The sequence below is a fragment of the Arabidopsis lyrata genome (assembly GCF_000004255.2).
Source record: "Arabidopsis lyrata subsp. lyrata unplaced genomic scaffold ARALYscaffold_8, whole genome shotgun sequence".
Classification (NCBI taxonomy): domain Eukaryota; kingdom Viridiplantae; phylum Streptophyta; class Magnoliopsida; order Brassicales; family Brassicaceae; genus Arabidopsis; species Arabidopsis lyrata.
The window spans coordinates 16,342,125-16,363,307 of record NW_003302548.1 but is presented as its reverse complement, the minus strand read 5'-3'; the positions used below and the strand labels follow the sequence as shown (position 1 = coordinate 16,363,307).

At 36.5% G+C, this 21,183-nt stretch overlaps 3 protein-coding genes and 1 pseudogene across 3 annotated transcripts; 3 read left to right on the top strand and 1 right to left on the bottom strand.

The window, feature by feature from the left end:
* Positions 1–371: 371 nt before the first annotated feature.
* LOC9302104 (RNA polymerase II C-terminal domain phosphatase-like 4) lies at positions 372–1,335 on the bottom strand. The gene has a single exon (XM_002864266.2). It carries the CDS (start codon positions 1,288–1,290, stop codon positions 373–375), a length of 918 nt encoding a protein of 305 aa, XP_002864312.1. The 5' UTR covers positions 1,291–1,335; the 3' UTR covers position 372.
* An 11,619-nt stretch (positions 1,336–12,954) lies between these two features.
* On the top strand, positions 12,955–17,156 carry LOC9302103 (WD repeat-containing protein 44). The gene is made up of 7 exons (XM_002865983.2): positions 12,955–14,665; positions 14,899–14,989; positions 15,270–15,427; positions 15,520–15,571; positions 15,659–15,741; positions 15,852–15,945; positions 16,193–17,156. The coding sequence occupies exons 1-7, from the start codon at positions 13,208–13,210 to the stop codon at positions 16,750–16,752; spliced, it is 2,496 nt and encodes an 831-aa protein (XP_002866029.2). The 5' UTR covers positions 12,955–13,207; the 3' UTR covers positions 16,753–17,156.
* A 335-nt stretch (positions 17,157–17,491) lies between these two features.
* LOC9302102 (protochlorophyllide reductase A, chloroplastic) lies at positions 17,492–19,338 on the top strand. The gene is made up of 5 exons (XM_002865982.2): positions 17,492–17,601; positions 17,692–17,799; positions 17,915–18,452; positions 18,551–18,909; positions 19,014–19,338. Exons 1-5 carry the CDS (start codon positions 17,548–17,550, stop codon positions 19,167–19,169), a joined length of 1,215 nt encoding a protein of 404 aa, XP_002866028.1. The 5' UTR covers positions 17,492–17,547; the 3' UTR covers positions 19,170–19,338.
* A 90-nt stretch (positions 19,339–19,428) lies between these two features.
* LOC9302101 lies at positions 19,429–21,121 on the top strand (annotated as a pseudogene).
* Positions 21,122–21,183: the final 62 nt, after the last annotated feature.

Below are 21,183 nucleotides of genomic sequence, written 5' to 3'. Positions count from 1 at the left end.
TGTTATTGCCTTATAGAGTTTTAATAACGTGGCACATTTTTACTGAGAGCATACATTGAACAAGATTTTTCACATATATACATACTATTTTATAAATTACTTTATTTTATATATTTATTATATCTAATGTAGAGAACTTTCGCAGAACATTATGGACTGAGTCCACTTGTAGATAAATTGCCCTAATGCGCTTTAAGAGAAATTGAAAAAAAAAGAAAAAGAAAAAAATATTGGGTTTCTTAACCAAGATCAACTCATTTGTTTCATTATAGCAAACATAGTTTTTTACAGATTCTTCAATATCTTCATACAAAGTATTACACAAAAAAAAAGAAGCAAGATCACAATCCGGTGAAAGTGAAATTAGGAGGATCAGTTTGGTCTACGTGCATTATGAAGCAACAACCTCACATCCTTTGAATCAATATCTAACTCTTTCTCAACTCCGCCGCTAAAGAATCCTTCATAAATTTCCTTGATAACTTTCAAAACATTCGCCAACGATCCATCGTTTCGACCCTCGTCTCTCTTCTCCTCTGCATAAGATTTCGAGTACTTCACATCGCGTCTTGTCTTGTCACTAAAATAATTGTATTTGGTGATCTCTAGCAGGTTCCTCTTGTCATCAGGCCAAACTTGAGGAGTATCATCCACAATCACAACTCCACACTCATCAGCCAAAACAAGATCAAGTGTCTTTATATAAGGACTCTCGTTTCTGGTTATCACTCGATGTCCAAAGTATATTTTCTCCGGATCAATTAGCTTCAACACGTTATTTGCGTAATCACGATCTCCCATCGTGTAAACATACATGGAAAACATCTCGTTGGCTTCTTTAAGAAACTCGTGAACATAAGGTCTAAGCTTTATCAAGAACTCGCTTGAGTATCCTCCGTTAAACTTCCATAGATCTTCCCTTGAATCTGCTTCTCCAATTAGATACGTTTCTTCTTTAGAAAGATTCGAAACCATAACGGTGTGGAGAAGCGTGTGATCCAAGTCAAGTACCAAGTGAAGCTTCTTGTCGTTGAAGCAAGTGATTTGTGTAGTAACTCGCTTAGTAACCTTCACTGCTACGTCGCTTAACTCTAATCCATCAACTAGATAATCGAATGCTCGTCCTCCATGTCTCTCTACGTTCGATCTACAGTGACAACAGATTCCGTAACGAACGAAGAAGTGACCACAGTTATTAGAAGAAGAAGAAGATGAAGAATTAATCTCTGAATCAATCTTTCGTCTTTTAGATTTTGGTTCTAGTGAAAGATTTTGTTGCATTACAGACATATTTGTTGATTTTTCTGATCAAATATCTCTGACAGAGAGCTTAGCGATGGAACCCTAAAGAAAGAAAGAATTTGTACAATTGCACTTCTGATGAATAATAATGCTTTTCGAATATATATAGAGGAGAGAGGGCGATAGTGGATGGAGTCAAAGAAATATAGAAACAGAAACTTTTCCATGAGTTTTTCCTTTTTTTTCGAAGCGCGTGTATTCACATTTTGAGACGTGTGAACTAACTCGTGACCTTTCCATAGTAGATATAGTCATATAGGGATAGATATATTTCGTATCTTGTTTTTTTTTTTTGACAAAAAGATTTTCGTATATCATGTTTTGTGTTAATTTAAAAACATATACACAAAATATTTAATTTAGTTAAACTAATATGTATGTTTTGTTATGATGCATCTTCAAAAGGTATAACACAAACCAACGCTCTTATGAAACTGTTGCTTCCAAAAAATAAAACGTTGGTCTCTATCGTCTTTATTCAGCTGAGCCTCCACTTCAAACCTCTTTGGCAAGTCTGGATACGCCAAAAACCTCCGACTATAACTATAAGCCAGCAAAGCAACTTTCTTTTACAATAACATAAGAAAAAGAGAAGAAACAAAGCAATTTTGTTTATTTTTGGTAGATGTGGACAGGTCCAATCTGATATTTCTGCACAAAGCCCATTTGAATATCAGGCCCATAAATGGAAGTGTTGCTATTTTTATTAAATTTTATATTTCAACTGTTTTTAATTGAAAAACAAATGACATTGTAAAGTAAAGCAAACAATAATAAATTCTGAAATTAACCATGTGATTCATTTATAGAGAGCATATGACATTTGGCAGTTATTTTCAGATGTTTTCAGAGGGAACATAATGAAGTGGAAGTTAAAAGAAGTTGGATGGTTTTCATTTCTATTAACAGATTAATACTGTTTCAATTGGGTCCATTTAACAATAATGTCATCCATCTATATAAGTAAAGTATATCAATGAGTAATTTTAATTTTATTTTTTGTGTTATTTGTTTTCATTAAATTCACTCAGAATTTCGAATCCACTATCTAAATTATACTCCCTCCGTTTCGTTTTACTTGTCGTTTTAGAGTTAAAATTTTGTTTCATAATAGTTGTCGTTTTAGGTTTTCGATGCAAATGTTTTGTGAAAATTCCAGTTTTATCCTTACTGTTTTAATGTTTCGGCCAATGAATTTTTTTATAAAATATATTAATAAAGGGTAAAACAGAAAATTTAATGTTTTTCTTAATTTGTGTGAAAAAAACTTAAACGACAACTAAAACGAAACGGAGGGAGTATGTTCTACAATTTGTGTGATTAAAAGTGTTTAGACTACAATTTGGTTCACTAGGTTCTCGTAAAATATGGTACGAGGAGTCCTCTTTTTTTTTTTATGTCATTTATAAGCAAAAGTATATACTATATCAAATACTGAAATACATATATCATAAAGTTTTGTTTTGGATAAAAAATTTATTTACTAGTATCAATATATAAAAAAGTTAAGTACGTACAGTTTTGTGATGTTTTACTTTGTTTTTATTTCGTTTATAAAGAAATAGGGCCCAATGTCTCTTTGTTCGGCTTTATTTAGCGTAGTATCGACTTAGCTTACTAATCCTTTTGCCTACCTTATTCAAGAACAAATTACATCAATATATTAATTAGAATTTCTTATTTCATATACGTTACTTAATTAACTCATATTGGTGTGTTGGTTTTATTTGAAAATGTTTTCTGGTATGGAACAAACATTTTAGACTTTTAGTCAATAAAGTCATTAGACGTATCCATGCACTAGTTTATGTATGAATGAATTATGAATAATATGACTCACTAGTTTATGTATGAATGAATAATATGACTCACTAGCATGCGCAGGGCCGGTTATTAATCGACCATACAGATACAAGTTGGTTAACCAATATTTCTAAAATGGATTTATCAACTATGTGAATTTAAAACTAAGGAAATGAAAGGGAATGTTCCTTTAGTCAAGTGGTTAAGTCCATTTGACTCGGCTATAGATCGGACCTTGTCGATCTAAAGATGTAAAAAAAAAAAAAAAACTAAGGAAATGAAAGAAAATTTAAAATATGATAAAAAAATTAATATTTGCAAATGGCCCATGACAGTAGTGTTGGGAGCTGTTAAGGCAAAATTAAAATTTAATTGAAATAAAATTAAACAATTAATCATTATAAGCACCTCACACATATATATACATATATATAATTTTGATATTCAGTGGTTTAGGACAGTAATCGTCTTCATAGGCTTAATTAACTAAACAGCTGTGTTATAAGAATCAACCCATGTGGTATGTCTGTGATTATTATATTGAAACCTGCTCTACATATACTTCTTTCTATTATTAGTCTGTCGTTAATTACTTATGCTTCTAATTTTCTTCTTTTCTCTTTGATTTTTTGTAAGAATCATAATTGCTATAATTGGATTCTTATTAAGATTTGGTCGTCTAATTATACATATATTCAACTCTCTAATGCAAACTTTGTGTATGGTGAAACTTTGTTCTTTGGGTATGATGGTTGGGATACAATAAACGGTGGATAATAACATGAAGTAGCTAATTCAATTCTGTCTAGTATTCAAACTCGTAGTTTTGAATATATGTTCTGTTTTTAGCTTTGACATATGTGAACTTTAGTCGAGTTTGTTGTTAATAATCTACACAATCACACTATTGGATTTGAATATAAATTATGACGCGATAACAATACTAATACAAACCACTTCGATTACTATTTAACCGATTTTGAAGAGTTTAACAAGAGTAATTATCTACTACTACTACTGAATGCTAACAAATATGCAACCTTAATAGATTTTGAATTTAATGTTTGAATTGAAGAGGTAGAAGAAGCACATTTAAGATGGTCGTTCGTGAAGACATATGGATGTCGGGCTACAGGAAGATCATGTGGAGCACAGGAGAGAGCTGTATGCGGGAAACTGCGAGACATTAAATGAAGATGACGTGGCGAGCAGTGATTGGTGATTGGAAGTTTCCAGAACGTGATGCTCAAGTTATTCGGTGTATTGAAGATACGATCAAATCAAGGAAAGAAGATTTGGTGTGATCTGAAGATTAGGAAAGTTGTCTGTGACGCTTCCTTTATATTCGCAGTCTAGACTTTAGGTTTAGGTGGGCGTTTAAACTATCTCTGTGAATCTCAAGTACTAGGCTAGAAGCTGTTAGGGTTCTTGGTGAGTGAACAGAGTGTATGCATAGCTGTTGCTGTGTTGTGAGTTTGGGTAGATTAAGAATTGGTCAGTGACGAGTTGTGTCAACGTCGTGTAAATCTGATTAAACATATCTTGTAGATTGTTTAAGTGATTCTTAATAAAGGAAAAGAAGTTCTTTTCAATTGCCTCAACATCTATATAATAACACTTGGTATCAGAGCGGGTGATCGACCTGAGTACTAACTCAATACAGGTTAAGATCCTGCAGATTAGAGATGTCGAAAGGAGAACTCAACAGACCGGTGATGCTGGATCACAGAGGCTACGGTCACTGGAAAACTCGGATGATGCAGTTAATCAGAGGACAGGGAGAGGACGCCTGGACTGCAGTTGAAGATGGTTGGGAACCTCCGTTCAGTACAACAGAAGATGGTCTGAAAGTGAAGAAACCAAAAGCTAACTGGACTGATGCAGAAATGAATTTATCCAAGTTCAATGCAAGGGCTATGAATGCTATCTATTCATGCCTTGATGATGATGAATTCAATCTGGTTCAAGGAAGTGAGAATGCTAAACAGATGTGGGATATTCTGCAGAAAACCCATGAGGGCAACACTGGTGTAAAACGCACCAGGCTGGACCAGTTGGCTACAGACTTTGAAAATCTGAAGATGGATCCTTCAGAAACAATCGTTCAATTCAGTTCTAAGCTGAGTGGGATTGCAAACGAAGCAAAATCATTAGGGAAAACGTACAAGGAGAAAAAACTGGTGAAGAAGATGCTTTGTTGCCTACCACCGAAATACGCTGCACACAAAGCTGTCATGAGAGTTTCAGGAAACACAGATACCCTGAAATATGAAGATCTGGTTGGGATTCTAAAGTCTGAAGAGATGGAAGTTGCTGAAGATCAACGAAACCAGAACAAAGGAATAGCGGTCAAAGCTGATGAAGAAAAGGGTCCAGATCCGCTGCAAGAAATCAGAGACAATCTGTCTCTCATGGCCAGAAATTTCAGAAAAGCTTTGAAACAAGTTAAAGAGGGTAAGGACAGAGACAGCAGGGACACAAGAGAGATCAGTCGCTGGAACAGAAGTGATGTTGAAAAGTCAGGCAGCAGGCCTGTAAGGAGCGAATCATCAGGAAGGAAACGTGATCTGAAATGTCACGAGTGTGGAGGTATAGGACATACTCGACCTGAATGTCCTGTGGCAAGACGCAAGGAGCTGAAGTGCTATGAGTGTAATGGATTTGGTCATGTAAAATCAGAATGTCCAAGTTCACAGAAAGGTAAAGAGAAATCTTTGTTTAGCTTCAGTGAGTCTGAATCAGATAGTGATGGTGAAGCTGAACCTATGATGAATTTTATGGCATTCAGTGCAAAAGATCAGAATAACTCCAGTGAGGATTCTGATTCAGATAATGATGATGGAAATCAGATCATCAGTGACGACTACAAGACTCTGTATGACAGCTGGATCTCTCTGAGCAATGACAAGCTGCAGCTCACTAAGGAAAACTTGATGCTGGTGGCACAAGTGAACATGCTGGAAGAAGAAGTGGAGGAAGGAAAAATTGGCGAGAAGCTACCTATGTCAGGAAAGGAGTTTCTTGAGAAGAAAATGAAATGCTTACTTGAGAGCTATGAAAAGGAGAAAGAAAAAGCTTTAATGCTGGAAAGAGAACTGAGTGAGAACCACAAGAAGATCAGAATGCTGAATAATGGTGGTAAAAATCTGGATCAGATTCTGTCCATGGGAATAGTTGGTTCAAGTCATAGAGGATTGGGCTATCAGTCATATGCTCCCAAAGCATCTTTGGATATGCCAAAGATAGTTCAGTTCGTGAGGAGTACAACCTATCATGATGAAGAAGCTCAAGTGGAAGAGAAACAGCAGCCTAGGAAGGTGAATCAGAATGCTCCACAGAATACGGCTGTACAATACAGGAAGACTACACCAAGAAAGACTGCACCCAGAAAGAAGTTGACCAGGTCAAACAATAATACGGCTGTACAATACAGGAAAACTGCACCAAGAAAGACTGCATCCAGAAAGAAGTGGACCAGGTCAAACAGAGGTCGAAAAGTGTTTGAATGTTTCTATTGTGGAAAACCAGGTCATATCAGAAGGTCTTGTTATAAGTTTCAAGACAAGATCAAGCAACTGTGGCAAGCACGGAAATGCTTTATTGAACCATCCAAGTTTGGTAAAGTCTGGATTCGCAAGATAGACATGTACAACAAAGATTCAGAGCATGATGAGAAACAGTATAACAAAGCAGTCTCTAAATCTGAAGAAATCAGTCTGACCTGTAACGTGACGATTGTACAACTGGATGAGTCTAATAAAGATGAGGAGTTCACTGCAAAGGTAACTTACACATCTACAGATGGAACTACAAATAATCCTTGGTACTTTGATAGTGGCTGCTCAAGACACATGACAGGTGATTCAAGTGTTCTGTCAACCTTTACAGAGGAGGCCAGTGGAAAAGTTACATTTGGTGATGGTGGTAAAGGACGTATAAGAGGCAAAGGAAACATCGAATGTGATGATTAACCATCACTGATAAATGTGTACTACGTTGAAGGCTTGAGAGAAAATTTGATTAGCATAAGTCAGCTGTGCGATGATGGTCTGAAATTAATCTTCACTAGGACTGATTGTCAAGCTGTTGATGAAAATGGAAACACTGTACTGTGTGGGGTGCGCTCAAGAAATAACTGTTACATGTGGAAGGCATCAGATACCTGTTTGTCTGTGTCTGTTAATGATCTGGAGCTGTGGCATAAGAGACTTGGACACATGAATGTTCAGACCCTGATTAAGATTGTGAACGCTGGAGTGGTTCGAGGTGTACCAAAACTGGCTGACAAACTGGAGTCTGTATGTAGTGTATGTAACAAAGGAAAGCAGATAAAGGTCAATTATAAGAAGGTACCTGAAATTGAAACTAAAAAGGTACTTGAGCTGATTCATATAGATCTCATGGGTCCAGTACAAATGGAAAGTATCAATGGGAAGAAGTACATCCTTGTGTTGGTAGATGATTTTTCAAGGTACACATGGGTTCAGTTCCTAAGAGAGAAGTCTGAAGTAGTGGAAAGCTTTAAGATTCTTGCCCTACAGCTTCAGAATGAAAAGGGAAGGATCATTCAGATAAGAAGTGATCATGGAAGAGAATTCCAAAATGAGATCTTTGAACAGTTCTGTCAATTGCAAGGAATCAGACATCAGTATTCAGCACCCTGAACACCTCAGCAGAATGGAATTGTTGAACAAAAAAACAGAACACTGCAGAAAATGGCTCGTGCTATGATTCATGGTAATAAAATCTCTCAAGGTTTCTGGGTAGAAGCAGTTAGCACAACATGCTACATTGTCAACAAGGTTTATGTGAAACTGGGCACAAAGACCACTTCATACGAGATATGGAAGGGAAAAAATCCGAATCTGAGCCATTTTTGTGTATTTGGATGTGTGTGTTATATTCTTAATGAAAATGAGCACTTCGGAAAATTCGACTCTAGAAGTGATGAGGGAATTTTCTTGGGATACTCTACAAACAGCTCAGCATACAGAGTGTATAACAAGAGAACCAAGGTAATTGGTGATGCTGTCAATGTGGTCTTTGATGATAAAAATAGATTTGTGTTACCTCCTGTGCTAGACGAGTACATAGAAGAATCTGCAGCATACGAGTCTCCAGAAGCATCTGCAGCAGACGAGTCTGCAAAAGCACCTACATCAGACGAGTCTGCAGAAACACCTACAGCATACGAGTTTGTAGAAGCACCTGCAGTAGACGCACCTGAAACAGCTCTTGAAGAAAAATTCACTAACAGAGAAGTATCATCTGAGGCACAGTCACCTATTGTACCTTCTACGAAAAAGAAACTAGTTGTTCATAAGTATCATTCAGCTGCTGATGTGATAGGAGATCTGAATGAAAGAACGACCAGAGGTGTTCAGCTTAACTTCAAAGAAATTCTGCAGCACTCGTGTTTTGTGTGTTTAGTTGAACCCAAGAATATTGCTGCAGCTCTTGAAGATGAATTCTGGTATGGTACTTGTACAGAGGAACTAAATCAGTTTTCCAGAAATGAAGTGTGGGATCTGGTACCTCGACATGCACAGATAAATATTGTGGGCACAATGTGGATATTCAAGAACAAGATTGATGAAGATGGTCAGGATATTGATCAGAAACTCTACAGAGCCATGATCGGAAATCTGCTGTATCTGATAACTAGCAGACCAGTCCTGTGTTATAGTGTTGGTCTGTGTGCCCGTTACCAAGCCTGTCTACGTGTATCCCATCTAAATGCAGTTACACGTATTATCAAATACGTCAAAGGTACAGTTAAATATGGGTTGTCCTATACCAAGCATACTAATCATAATCTTGCAGGTTTCTGTGATGCAGACTGGTCAGGATGTCATGATGGCAAACGAAGCACATCTGGAGGATGTTTCTTTCTGGGAAACAACCTGATCGCTTGGCATAGCAAGAAGAAGAACTGCGTCTACTTGTCGTCCACTCAGGCTGAGTACATTGCTATGGGGAGCTGCTGTACTCAACTACCATGGATGAAACAAATGCTTGCGGATTATGGTATGACTTCTGAAATTCTGTTGATAAACTGTGATAATACAGGTGCAATTGATATTACTAAGAACCCTGTTCATCACACTAGCACTAAGCACATTGGTATTAGGCACCATTTCATCAGAGAGCTAGTTGAAGGGAAACTTGTTGAGATCCTCTATATTGATACTAAGAAACAATTGGCTGATATTTTTACTAAACCACTTGATTTGAGCACTTTCACAAATTTGCAAAAGTCACTTGGTATTTGTGAAAACTGACCTGGTTGTTGTCACTAAGGGATTGCTTGCTCTTGTGCATATCATGTTACTTCAGGAACTCTGTGTTCACAGGTATGAAGTGATACATTTACTGAGTGACTCCAAAATGATCTTAATTTTCAAATAAAGTGTTTCATGAAAAACAATTTTGGATCTCTGACATGGTCACTTCCTGCCTCTGGTTGTTTAGTGGTTGCCTGTGATATTCTTGTGCTCAACAGTGTCAATCTGTACAGTACAGAGTGCATGTTAAAACGAATTTCAAAGCAAGGGTGAATTGGTTATCTTACCGGTTAAAACCGGTTTATGTATCTTATTGGAATTTCGAGTTTTTGATGCAATTACAGGTCTGCTTGGTTGTGAAGGAGTTTTTATGCCAATCTTGCTGAGTTGTAAACTTGTGCTGACAGTCTTACATTTATGTACTGGATTCCTAGCACAAATCGGACTACTCTGCGGCCTGATCGTTTTCTGCTGATAGATATGGTGCTGTCCTCCCAGAGAGCTGTTCTGACTCTGCCAACTGATACATTATCTCGTTCTCCTGGAGTATTCAGGGTTGAGACTGTTGAAGCTTAGAATGCTGCACCTCCATTTCATACATCAAGGACCTTGCTTCATGATGATCTTGCAGATCTCCTGTCTGTAGCTATCTTGGTTGAAGCGTCGCCTGGATGGTAAGTGTTTGTTCTCCTTTATCTGATTTTCCTGCATAACTTGATGGCTTTTGGTTTTTACATGAATGTGCACTCAAGCAGGGGGAGAATATGGTAATTTTTATGGTAATTTTGATGGAGATCCTGCTGGGGATCCTAGTGATGAGGAGACTAGTGGCTGATTAGTTTAGACTAGGCCTAGTAAAAAGGGGGAGCAAATGTGTATTGTGTCTTTGATAGATTTTGCACTACTGTTCTGTATTTGCTTCTGTTGGGTGTTGAAACTTGAATCCCCAGCAGTTTCTGTTTTGCTAATGAATGTTATTTCAGAATTCTTTTGAGTTTGAAATATACATTGGTGCTTCTTGGTGTGTATCTTGGCAAACTAATCCTGACAGGTAGCTCTGGAGCTTGAGGTGTCACATTCAGGTAAAAAGGGGGAGATTGAAGACATATGGATGTCGGGCTACAGGAAGATCATGTGGAGCACATGAGAGAGCTGTATGCAGGAAACTGCGAGACATTAAATGAAGATGATGTGGCGAGCAGTGATTGGTGATTGGAAGTTTCCAGAACGTGATGCTCAAGTTATTCGGTGTATTGAAGATACGATCAAATCAAGGAAAGAAGATTTGGTGTGATCTGAAGATTAGGAAAGTTGTCTATGACGCTTCCTTTATATTCGCAGTCTAGACTTTAGGTTTAGGTGGGCGTTTAGACTATCTTTGTGAATCTCAAGTACTAGGCTAGAAGCTGTTAGGGTTCTTGGTGAGTGAACAGAGTGTATGCATAGCTGTTGCTGTGTTGTGAGTTTGGGTAGATTAAGAATTGGTCAGTGACGAGTTGTGTCAACGTCGTGTAAATCTGATTAAACATATCTTGTAGATTGTTTAAGTGATTCTTAATAAAGGAAAAGAAGTTCTTTTCAATTGCTTCAACATCTATATAATAACAGTTCGCTGTTTGAGAGATGAGTTATACCTATCTCTTGCTTCGAAGGCTAAGGACTAGAAAACAAATAAATACTACTATAATATAATTTCTCATATTTCTGTATTCCTATTTTAGTAGTAGTATAGAGAAAGAAACAAATAATAACACACTATTTTTATCATCTTCCCGTACGTGTAACATTAAGATGAGAGAGTCTTTAGTTACGGTACGTCTATTTCATCGATCACATTTAGCTGTGTTACTTAAATTCTTGACGAGTTTTTGATAATAACCTTTAAAATATATACACTGTCATGATTATTTTCGTTCTTTTTATTCCTTCGATGACAAAAATTAAAAAAGCTTTGTCCCTATATGCTTTGAACGTGCATTAACAATGTGTGGTGGAATTAAATATAATTCTTGTATTTTAACAAATATATATATATATATATATATATATATTACAATTTACAATTGTTGAATTTGCAACCGTTTAAATAGATTTTTTGTAATTAGTTTTAACAAAAAAGATTGTTAGTATTTTTATTAGTTTTCATGCTTTTTCCATTATATTTCGAAGTAGTTGTTTAGGAAAAAAGGTTGAGGAAAATATGTTGTTTCTCATATCCAAAAGAACAACATATTTGAAAACAAAATTGAGTAGCTATTTGCTAAAAATATAAAAATTAAAATATTATAAATAAAATCTAAAGGTGCTTTAACTAAAAATATACCATCCCATTGTTTATTTGAATGAAAATTTTCGTTTTCTTTAGCTCATATTTCTCAATAAATAAAACAATGAAACAAGATTGTTCGTTTTCTAAATTTGTGTATTTGGTACAGTTTTGTTCGTCGCCTTTGTTTGCTCACACTTAACTATTTGATAACAAAATAAAATAACGTTAATTATAGTGAAACATGATCAATAGCTATTTAGAAGTAAGAATCAAAATAAGACTACAAAACATGTTTAATCTAATCAATACACAAATGAACCGTTCCTAATTCAACTCTTCTATTTTTTTTTTTTTTTAATCATTTCATTTTGGCATCAGTCGTATTAATTTCAATAATTTATGTCGAAATTTATTGGTAAGATTTTGATATATCGTTTTCTTCTTCTGCGTACACCCAATTGAAAGCTCTATGCCTCTCTACGTATGAACAATAGCTATTTTTTTTTATAATCACAGAAAAAAATAAAAACATTAATACTGTCTAGCAGCATGTGCTTATGCTTTCCATTATAGTTTACTAGGCACGATTTCCGCAATAATTTAGACTAATAAAACATATATTATACAGCAAAGTAACATCCTAGTTATTCCATTAAGCTAAAGCATTGTCCTTTGAGAAAATAAAAACACCTAAAGTCTAAAGATACCTAATTATTTACACAAATTGTGAGAAGTTTGTAGAAACAATATCTCTAATTCAATTCAAAATTTAATCTACAAAATATATTATTCATTTTATGCTACTTATCACATTAAAGTTTGATTGTTGTAATGAAGGAGAAAGACTAATTATCTTGTGGATAAACTAGGTTTTATTTACTATTCATAAATTTTGATTTTTGTATCATTATAGTAAAAGATAAAATTTGGTTTACAAGGAATTATTTATCCATAAACGGATTACTGTAGTACTATGTTTTATCAATTTCTTTCTGTTGATAACTTTGTTGCATTCATTCGAACCCTAACTACATTTAACCTTCATTTACTTTACTCTAATCACATTGCTTACGTAAAATTTTGTAACTATTTCGATTCTAATTTTTTTTTGCTTTAATTGATAATCAAATTTAATGCAATACATTAAACATAATTTATTTAACTAAAATGATTAAATGATGACTTAGATTAGCAGAAATATATGGAAAAAAGTCTTTATTTTTATTTAAGCAAAATTAAATGAACAAAAAAAAAAAACATTGAATTGAATTAAAATCGTTGCGACCTCTCTCTCCCTCCTCCTCTCTATGAACAATAAACATTAAAACAGTTTTTGTATTTGGGTTTCTCTTTCCTCTCTCCATTAATCCCGATCTGACTCCTCTCTACTCAACCCTCTCTCCATTGGCGAACTTCGTTTTGATTCTCGAAAACCCTAATTCCTCTTCTCGATCCTCTCTTTAGTCAAAATTTCTCCAACCGTCGAAGACTGTTGCAGCAGCAGAGAGAGAGAGAGGCATTTTCCGATGAGAATAGTTTTGCTTCAGTCATGATGAAGATGATGATGATGATGAATCGACGAAGCAACGTCGTTAGATTTGAAGCTAAGAAAGTAGACGAAGAAGAAGAAGAAGATAATAATGACGATTGTTTCTATGAGTCTCTAGATCGTGTATTATCTTCTTGCTCTTGTTCTACTTCAAACTCTGATTACGACTCTGACCCGAATGTTTCTGATTCGATTCACGATCCGAGTCCGTTTCCTGTTCCTGTGTTTCCTATTGGAAGCTCTGGGTTTGAGCTGTGGAAATCTGAGCCTGAATCTGTGAAGGAGAGACGAATCAGGTTATTGCGTGGTTTGGGACTTAGTAATGAGCCGGATCTACCTCCGGTGAGTCAGTTACGGTCTAGAAGTCGGAGAAACAGTTCTCATTTCGCTAGATCGGTTTCGTCTGATGTTTTGATTTCGAATCATCATGGTAAATGTGTGTTGAGATCAGATGTTGCAGGTAGTGACAATGTCGATCGAGAGTATACTGGATCTCGTATGCGAAACGATGGTGTTGATTTTATAAGCAAAGAGCCGATGGTAAGATCTCTTAGGGACATTGTAGAGAAAGAGAGTTATGGGAATGGGAGAGATGTTGTTTTGGAGGAGCAAATGTGTACCATTAGGAATTTAGATACTGGGAGAGAGTTTGTGGTGAATGAAGTTCGAGAAGATGGAATGTTGGAGAGGTTGAAGGAAGTAGGTACTGATCGGCAATTGACTCTGGAGGAGTTTGAGATGTGTGTTGGGACATCACCGATTGTGCTCGAGTTGATGAGGAGACAAAATGTTGAAGATGTTTGTAAAGACTCTGTGGATTTGGATACTAATGTTAGTGGAAGCAGGGTGACTAAGCATAGACGGAGAGGGAGTTGGTTAAAGAGTATAAAGAATGTTGCTAGTAGTGTGACTGGGTATAAAGAGCGACGGAGTACTGATGATAGGGATTCACCGTCTGAGAGAGGTGGTCAGAGGTTTAGCTCTGCAACTGATGATAGCCGAGATATGTCCTTTCATGGCCCTGAGAGAGTTAAGGTTAGGCAGTATGGGAAGTCGTGTAAAGAGCTCACAGCACTTTTCAAGAGCCAAGAGATTCAAGCTCATAAAGGGTCGATATGGAGCATTAAGTTCAGTTTGGATGGGAGGTATCTTGCTAGTGCTGGTGAGGATTGTGTTATTCAGATTTGGAAGGTTGTTGAGTCAGAAAGAAAAGGGGAACTCTTGTCGATGGATAAACAAGAAGATGGAAGTATAAATTTGTTTCTTTTGGCAAATGATTCACCAGAACCAGTTTCAATGTCTCCAAAGAGAAGAGGGAGAACATCTTTTAGCCGTAAATCAGTGAGCTTGGACAATGTTCTTGTTCCAGAGGCAGTCTTTGGTCTTTCAGAGAAACCCGTGTGTTCATTTGTAGGGCATTTGGATGACGTGCTTGATCTTTCATGGTCAAAATCTCAGGTGGGTACTAGTTCCCGATCATCTCATTTCGCTACAAACTCTTATTTAAAGCATGAAGTTGGTTTTCAAACTGCTAACTTTATTTTGTGATGCGAACCTTGTTCACCTTACTAGTGCTAAGTTTAGGTTTTCTCAATTGTTATGTTAGAATCTGTTTCGTTCAGTTCATCTTTCTTAATCAGATAAAAATCTTGAATTCTCAAGACTTTGCACTTTCATTGATTTGTTTCCAGCACCTGCTTTCCTCTTCCATGGACAAGACTGTCCGTTTATGGGACTTATCTAGCAAGACATGTTTGAAAGTCTTCTCACATAGTGACTACGGTGAGTGGATATACCATCCTATTCCCCACCAGTGATCATGATTTACTTTTGTTCTTAGTCTTTATGAAGCTAAGCATATATTGCTAGAAGAATATTAAGTCACTCTAGGTGTCAACTCTGTTCTGGAAAGATTCATATGTCAATATAATGGGGTTTGAATCTCAAGCTTCTTACACTTGTAAATAAATCCCTGAAACACAAAAATGAAATATAACAATTTCTATGTTGGTTATGTAACATAAGATTTTCTCTCATCTAGTTTTCTGTTTTCTGGACTCAGTGACTTGCATCCAGTTTAATCCGGTGGATGACAATTACTTCATCAGCGGATCATTGGACGCAAAAGTTCGGATATGGAGCATTCCTGATCATCAAGTTGTTGACTGGAATGATCTTCATGAGATGGTCACAGCTGCCTGCTACACACCGGATGGACAGGTACTCCATTAAAAGTTTTTTTTAATAATGAAGTGACTTCGGGTAAAACTAAATCACGCAGTACCTTAATAAAGCTCTCTTGATTTGTAAAGGGTGCATTGGTTGGTTCATACAAAGGAACATGTTGCTTATACAACACACATGGTACATAAGCTCAGAACTTACTTATCTGAAACATAAGTTGTTTCTCCATCTCGTCTTTCGAACTTAATATCTTTTTTGTGTATTCAGATAACAAACTGCAGCAAAGACGTGAAATCAATCTGAAGAACAGGAAAAAGAAAACCCATCACAAGAAAATCACTGGTTTTCAGGTAAAGCTAAAAAAAGTTGCACCGTTCTGTTCTCATCTTTTAATTTATACTACAATTTTGTTTTGGGTGCTGTACTGGTTTATCTGACTATTCTCGTGAAACTTTCACAGTTTGTGGCAGGAAGTTCATCGGAAGTGCTCGTCACATCTGCAGATTCACGTACGCGTGTTGTTGATGGTGTTGACCTTGTCCACAAGTTTAAAGGTAAACAATACTAATCTTAAAACTCTCTTCTCCATTCTTAGAACTCCGGAATTGGGTATAACATTATTGTTCATGGAGGCGAATTTCTCGGTCTATCATCATCTAAGATACACATGAGTCCCACATTATATGAACATGATGTTCTTACGCTTTTTTCTTGATCTGGTGATGGAGTAAAATAAGCTCAACATTCTTGTCAAGTATTGTGTGTTTTTTCTGAGTTTTAGCAAATTTTTCGGGTTTGCAGGATTTCGCAACACGAATAGCCAAATCTCGGCTTCACTTACATCAAACGGGAAATTCCTAGTCTCAGCAAGCGAAGACTCTAATGTGTATGTATGGAACTACGACTCAGACTCTCGAGCTGGAAGAAGCAAACGTGTCACAGTCACAAACTCATACGAACACTTTTACTGTCGAGATGTCTCCGTGGCTGCACCTTGGCCTGGGAAAATGAGAAACAACCAAAGTAACAACAGCCCCCAACAGTCATCCTTCACAGCCAATAATGCCCCTCCGACACCTGTCAATGATCCAACCAACAACAAAACCGTCACCAACGGTATCATTTCAAGCGCCACAAACCGATACTTCTTCGATAGAATCTCAGCAACATGGCCTGAAGAAAAACTCTTATTGGCTGCAAAGAACCGAACCCGAACTAGCCCTCGTGTGAGCGTCGACATGTCTAACATACAGGTTAACACAAAACCGAGTGCCTCGGCTTGGTCTATGGTGATTGTGACTGGCAGTTTACGAGGCGAAATCAGAACATTTCAGAATTTTGGATTACCAGTTCGTCTGTGAGGCAAGGAGAAAGTTTTACAAAATCAAAAAGCCCAAGGCAAAGTGAAAATTTTGCTTCGTAAAACCATATCCTGTCAAAAGTGTATAGATTGAGAGAAGGTTGGTTCGTCCACTGACTTCTCTCTCTTTTTTTTCTTTTACCACGCTTCCTTCTTTTATTTATTTATCTTATTTGTTATCTCTAAAATTCAAATCTCTAGCAAATATATATAATGTTATTTTTAAGAAAGATTCAAATAGGCAGAGAAAGAAACTTCATATACCACAATATTGTAGTTTACTTCGAAGAAATTCTGTATTGTTCAAGTTGAAGTTTGTAGGATTTGTCTTTGATGTTCTAACTCTTCAAGGAGAGATTATATGGTAAAAATTGTGTATAAACATTTTGTAATTTACTTTAGGTTTATCTATACATGTAAATTCGTATAAAAGTTGTATTTGTTTTGGTCAATTCATCATTTCAATGAACAATTTTATCTCTAGATCAGAGCGTCCATAACAATTCAGAGTATAATTTTGTTTCATACCTATAGCTCTAGCTTTCTCTCAATCCTCCCATACACAAAGAGATGGAGTCCCATGAAACTATACATTAAAATATCTACTGACAGGAAATCTAATTCTCGAATTCTCATTGGCTCTAAGAAGATAAAGTGAATAATCTTATCCACACATATCCTAGGAAACACATATGGCAGGGGACCACCTTTCACTTGTCTCAACTTCTATATAAACACACACAAGCACGAACATTTTCAGAACATCACATTACACTCTTAAGTCTTAAAAGAAACAATGGCCCTTCAAGCTGCTTCTTTGGTCTCCTCTGCTTTCTCTGTCCCAAAAGATGTATTTTATTAACTCTTTCTATGTTTTATTAATCGGGTCCTTTGTGTTGATGACCTGTGTCGGAGATTAATTTGCATTTTTTGGTTGCAGGGAAAATTAAATGCTTCATCATCATCATTCAAAGAGTCGAGTCTGTTTGGTGTTTCACTCTCGGAGCATAGCAAAGCTGACTTTGTCTCTTCTTCATTGAGATGCAAGGTACATAACACAATCTTAGTTCCAAGTTTGTAAGTGTACAATCTTAGTTCCAAGTTTGTAAGTATTTTCTTGGAAAATGATGATAAGACTAATTAAGATTGCTTCTACTCTGCAGAGGGAACAAAGCTTGAGGAATAATAAAGCAATTATTCGAGCTCAAGCAATCGCGACTTCAACACCATCGGTCACAAAATCGTCCTTAGACCGCAAGAAAACCCTTAGAAAAGGAAACGTGGTTGTCACGGGAGCTTCTTCAGGGTTAGGGTTAGCAACGGCAAAGGCATTAGCCGAGACAGGTAAATGGCACGTGATAATGGCGTGCAGAGACTTCCTCAAGGCTGAGAGAGCCGCTCAATCCGCTGGCATGCCTAAGGACAGCTACACTGTGATGCATTTGGACTTAGCGTCTTTGGACAGCGTGAGGCAGTTCGTTGATAACTTCAGGCGAGCCGAGATGCCTCTCGATGTGTTGGTCTGCAATGCTGCGGTTTATCAGCCAACAGCTAATCAACCTACTTTCACTGCTGAAGGGTTTGAGCTTAGCGTTGGGATAAACCATTTGGGCCACTTTCTTCTTTCAAGATTGTTGATTGATGACTTAAAGAACTCCGATTATCCATCAAAACGTCTCATCATTGTTGGATCCATAACCGGTATATATACCCTCCTCACAAGAAGAATGCATTATGTATCTACTACATATTCTAAACCCTAATTCTGAAATCTTATACGTTTGTTTCCTATTGAGCAGGAAATACTAATACATTGGCGGGTAATGTACCTCCGAAGGCGAATCTTGGTGATTTGAGGGGATTAGCAGGTGGGTTGAACGGGCTAAACAGCTCGGCGATGATAGATGGAGGAGATTTCGTTGGGGCAAAGGCGTATAAAGATAGCAAAGTCTGCAACATGTTGACAATGCAAGAGTTTCATAGGCGTTTCCATGAAGACACCGGCATAACTTTTGCTTCCCTGTACCCCGGTTGTATCGCGACAACTGGTTTGTTCAGAGAACATATTCCTCTCTTCCGTACCCTCTTCCCTCCTTTCCAGAAGTACATCACAAAAGGTTACGTCTCCGAGACAGAGGCTGGGAAAAGACTTGCTCAGGTAAGAAAATTAATTAAGACCTAATTTTGTTTGTGACGCAAGAAACCTTTCTTTCAGGTTCTTTTTCTTGCTATGTACTCAACCTATCTATTTATTTGTTGAAGGTGGTGGGTGACCCAAGCTTGACGAAGTCGGGAGTGTATTGGAGCTGGAACAAGACCTCGGCTTCATTTGAGAATCAGCTGTCTCAAGAAGCTAGCGATGTCGAGAAGGCTCGTAGAGTTTGGGAAGTCAGCGAGAAGCTCGTAGGCTTGGCCTAAAAATTGATATGAGACTCTTCCTCTGTGTTTTAACCTTTGGTTTTGCTTAAGATGATAAATAAACAAAAGAGGAGACATTGATAAATCTTGTACCAAATCAAATTTGACTTTGTAGTTGTGTTTTGGCTAATTCTATCTGTGATGAAATAAATAATTCCACTTTTTCTTATGTTCTAGTGTTTTCTTACGAAATAGAAACCCAAAATTATTAGAGATTGGAGGGAAAAAAAAATGTTCAAGTTGTTGGGTCATGAAGAAAATAATGGATTTAATTCAGCTCGAAAGTGTTCAGATTTATTAAATTCTTCTTTTCCTATGTTTTTTAATTTTTATAAATGAAGAAAATAGTGGTTTATGCAATTGAAATTCGTTACCAAGAAAATAAAGAAATTTAAGTATATGAAATTTTCTGTTGTACTACAGTTTTTAATCATTGAATATATACATATTGACGTTAAAAGTCAAAATAGATATTTATTTGAACCAACTGTTAAAAAGCATACAACTTGAGTTAGTGATCAATTTGTAAAAATGTAACAGTTCTATGTTTTGTTTCAGATGTTGATATAACGAAGATGCTTAATTAAAATGTAACTCTAGTAATGAATATACCGAATAGGCGAATACGTTCAACTTCGAGTTACATATAAATGGTTGTTTGATCTTTTGATACCCAAACCATCCCAATAATCAATTCACTCTATCTTCTCAATATCAAAAGAAAAAATAAGGAAACAATATATAGTTGCAATGGAAGGTAGGATTGAAGCTCTTCTCTCGACAATTCTAGTTGTGTGCCACTACTCTATTGAAGCCGGGGCTAGCCGAGATCCAGTCGACACCTCAATTTCCTGGTTCTCCAATTGATCTTACAAAATGTTGGTCATCGCTCATCAACATTCAAGGTTGCCATGTCGAAATCTTTAAATCTGTTTTAAGTGGTAAGTTTGAAAACGTTGGACCGACATGCTGCAAGGCATTTACGGAAATGGATGCAAAGTGTTGGCCAAAACTGTTTCCGTTGAATCCGTTATTCCCTCCTCTTCTTAAGGATGGTTGCTCTCGCATCATCTCAGGTGCACCCAGTGGCGGAGCCAGAAAATCTATTCATCGGGGTCAAAATATTTTTTTTTTTCTAAAAAATGCATAAAAGATAGCTTCATAAGTCGATATACTAAAAGATGTGAAAGATGTTTTCTTATTTCCACCATCACATAATCAAAAATTGATTAAAAACACAAAGAAGAAAGAAGAAGAAAGTAAAACGTTTTTAGATCAAGTCAAAATAAATGTTAAAATATTATATTACTTTATAATTGTAGTAGATTTACTTAAAATAAATTTTATTAGACTAATATTATCTATAAGTATAGTGTAATTATTGGGTTTGTAACATAATTTTTTTTATAGGGGTCAATATTTTTATTGGATTGGGGTCAATAATTTTTTCATATAAGAATTAAACTATTTTTTAAAATTTCACCGGGGTCAATTGACCCCTATGAATCTTCTCTCCCTCCGCCCCTGGGTGCACCCGCACACACGACACCTCAATTCCCTTTCATCCCTGGTTCTCCGAACGATCTCACAAAATGTTTGTCATCACTTGTCAACGTTCAAGGTTGCGTAAATGAAATCCACAAATCAGTTTTCACAGGAAAGTTTGGTAATGTTGGACCAATGTGCTGCAAGGCGTTTTCAGCTGTGAATGCAAAATGTTGGCCACAGATGTTTCCGTTTAATCCGTTCTTCCCTCCTCTTCTCAAGAATGAATGTTCTCGCATCAACGCAGCCACTCCTACACACAAGTGAAAGTAACTATAAAACCATCATTAAAATTGGCTTTAAACTAGGCTTATTATAGCCATATAGTTCAAATATTCAAGAATTTCTTGTAATTCCAATCAGTCATGGAAGATATTTCACGTGTATGGTTTGCTTGTTCTAGTTTTTATCTTCTATAGTAATAATTTAGTTGCAAGTTTCTGACAACTTTCATCTTCTTAAAACCATT

Excerpts from the sequence above, each read along its gene's own strand:
- LOC9302104 (XM_002864266.2), bottom strand. The coding sequence starts at position 1,290 with ATGTCTGTAATGCAACAAAATCTTTCACTAGAACCAAAATCTAAAAGA.
- LOC9302103 (XM_002865983.2), top strand. The coding sequence starts at position 13,208 with ATGATGAAGATGATGATGATGATGAATCGACGAAGCAACGTCGTTAGA. Across the intron at positions 14,666-14,898 it reads TTTCATGGTCAAAATCTCAG|CACCTGCTTTCCTCTTCCAT; the intron begins GTGGGTACTAGT and ends ATTTGTTTCCAG. Across the intron at positions 15,428-15,519 it reads GCTACACACCGGATGGACAG|GGTGCATTGGTTGGTTCATA; the intron begins GTACTCCATTAA and ends TGATTTGTAAAG.
- LOC9302102 (XM_002865982.2), top strand. The coding sequence starts at position 17,548 with ATGGCCCTTCAAGCTGCTTCTTTGGTCTCCTCTGCTTTCTCTGTCCCA. Across the intron at positions 17,602-17,691 it reads CTTTCTCTGTCCCAAAAGAT|GGAAAATTAAATGCTTCATC; the intron begins GTATTTTATTAA and ends TTTTGGTTGCAG. Across the intron at positions 17,800-17,914 it reads CTTCTTCATTGAGATGCAAG|AGGGAACAAAGCTTGAGGAA; the intron begins GTACATAACACA and ends TCTACTCTGCAG.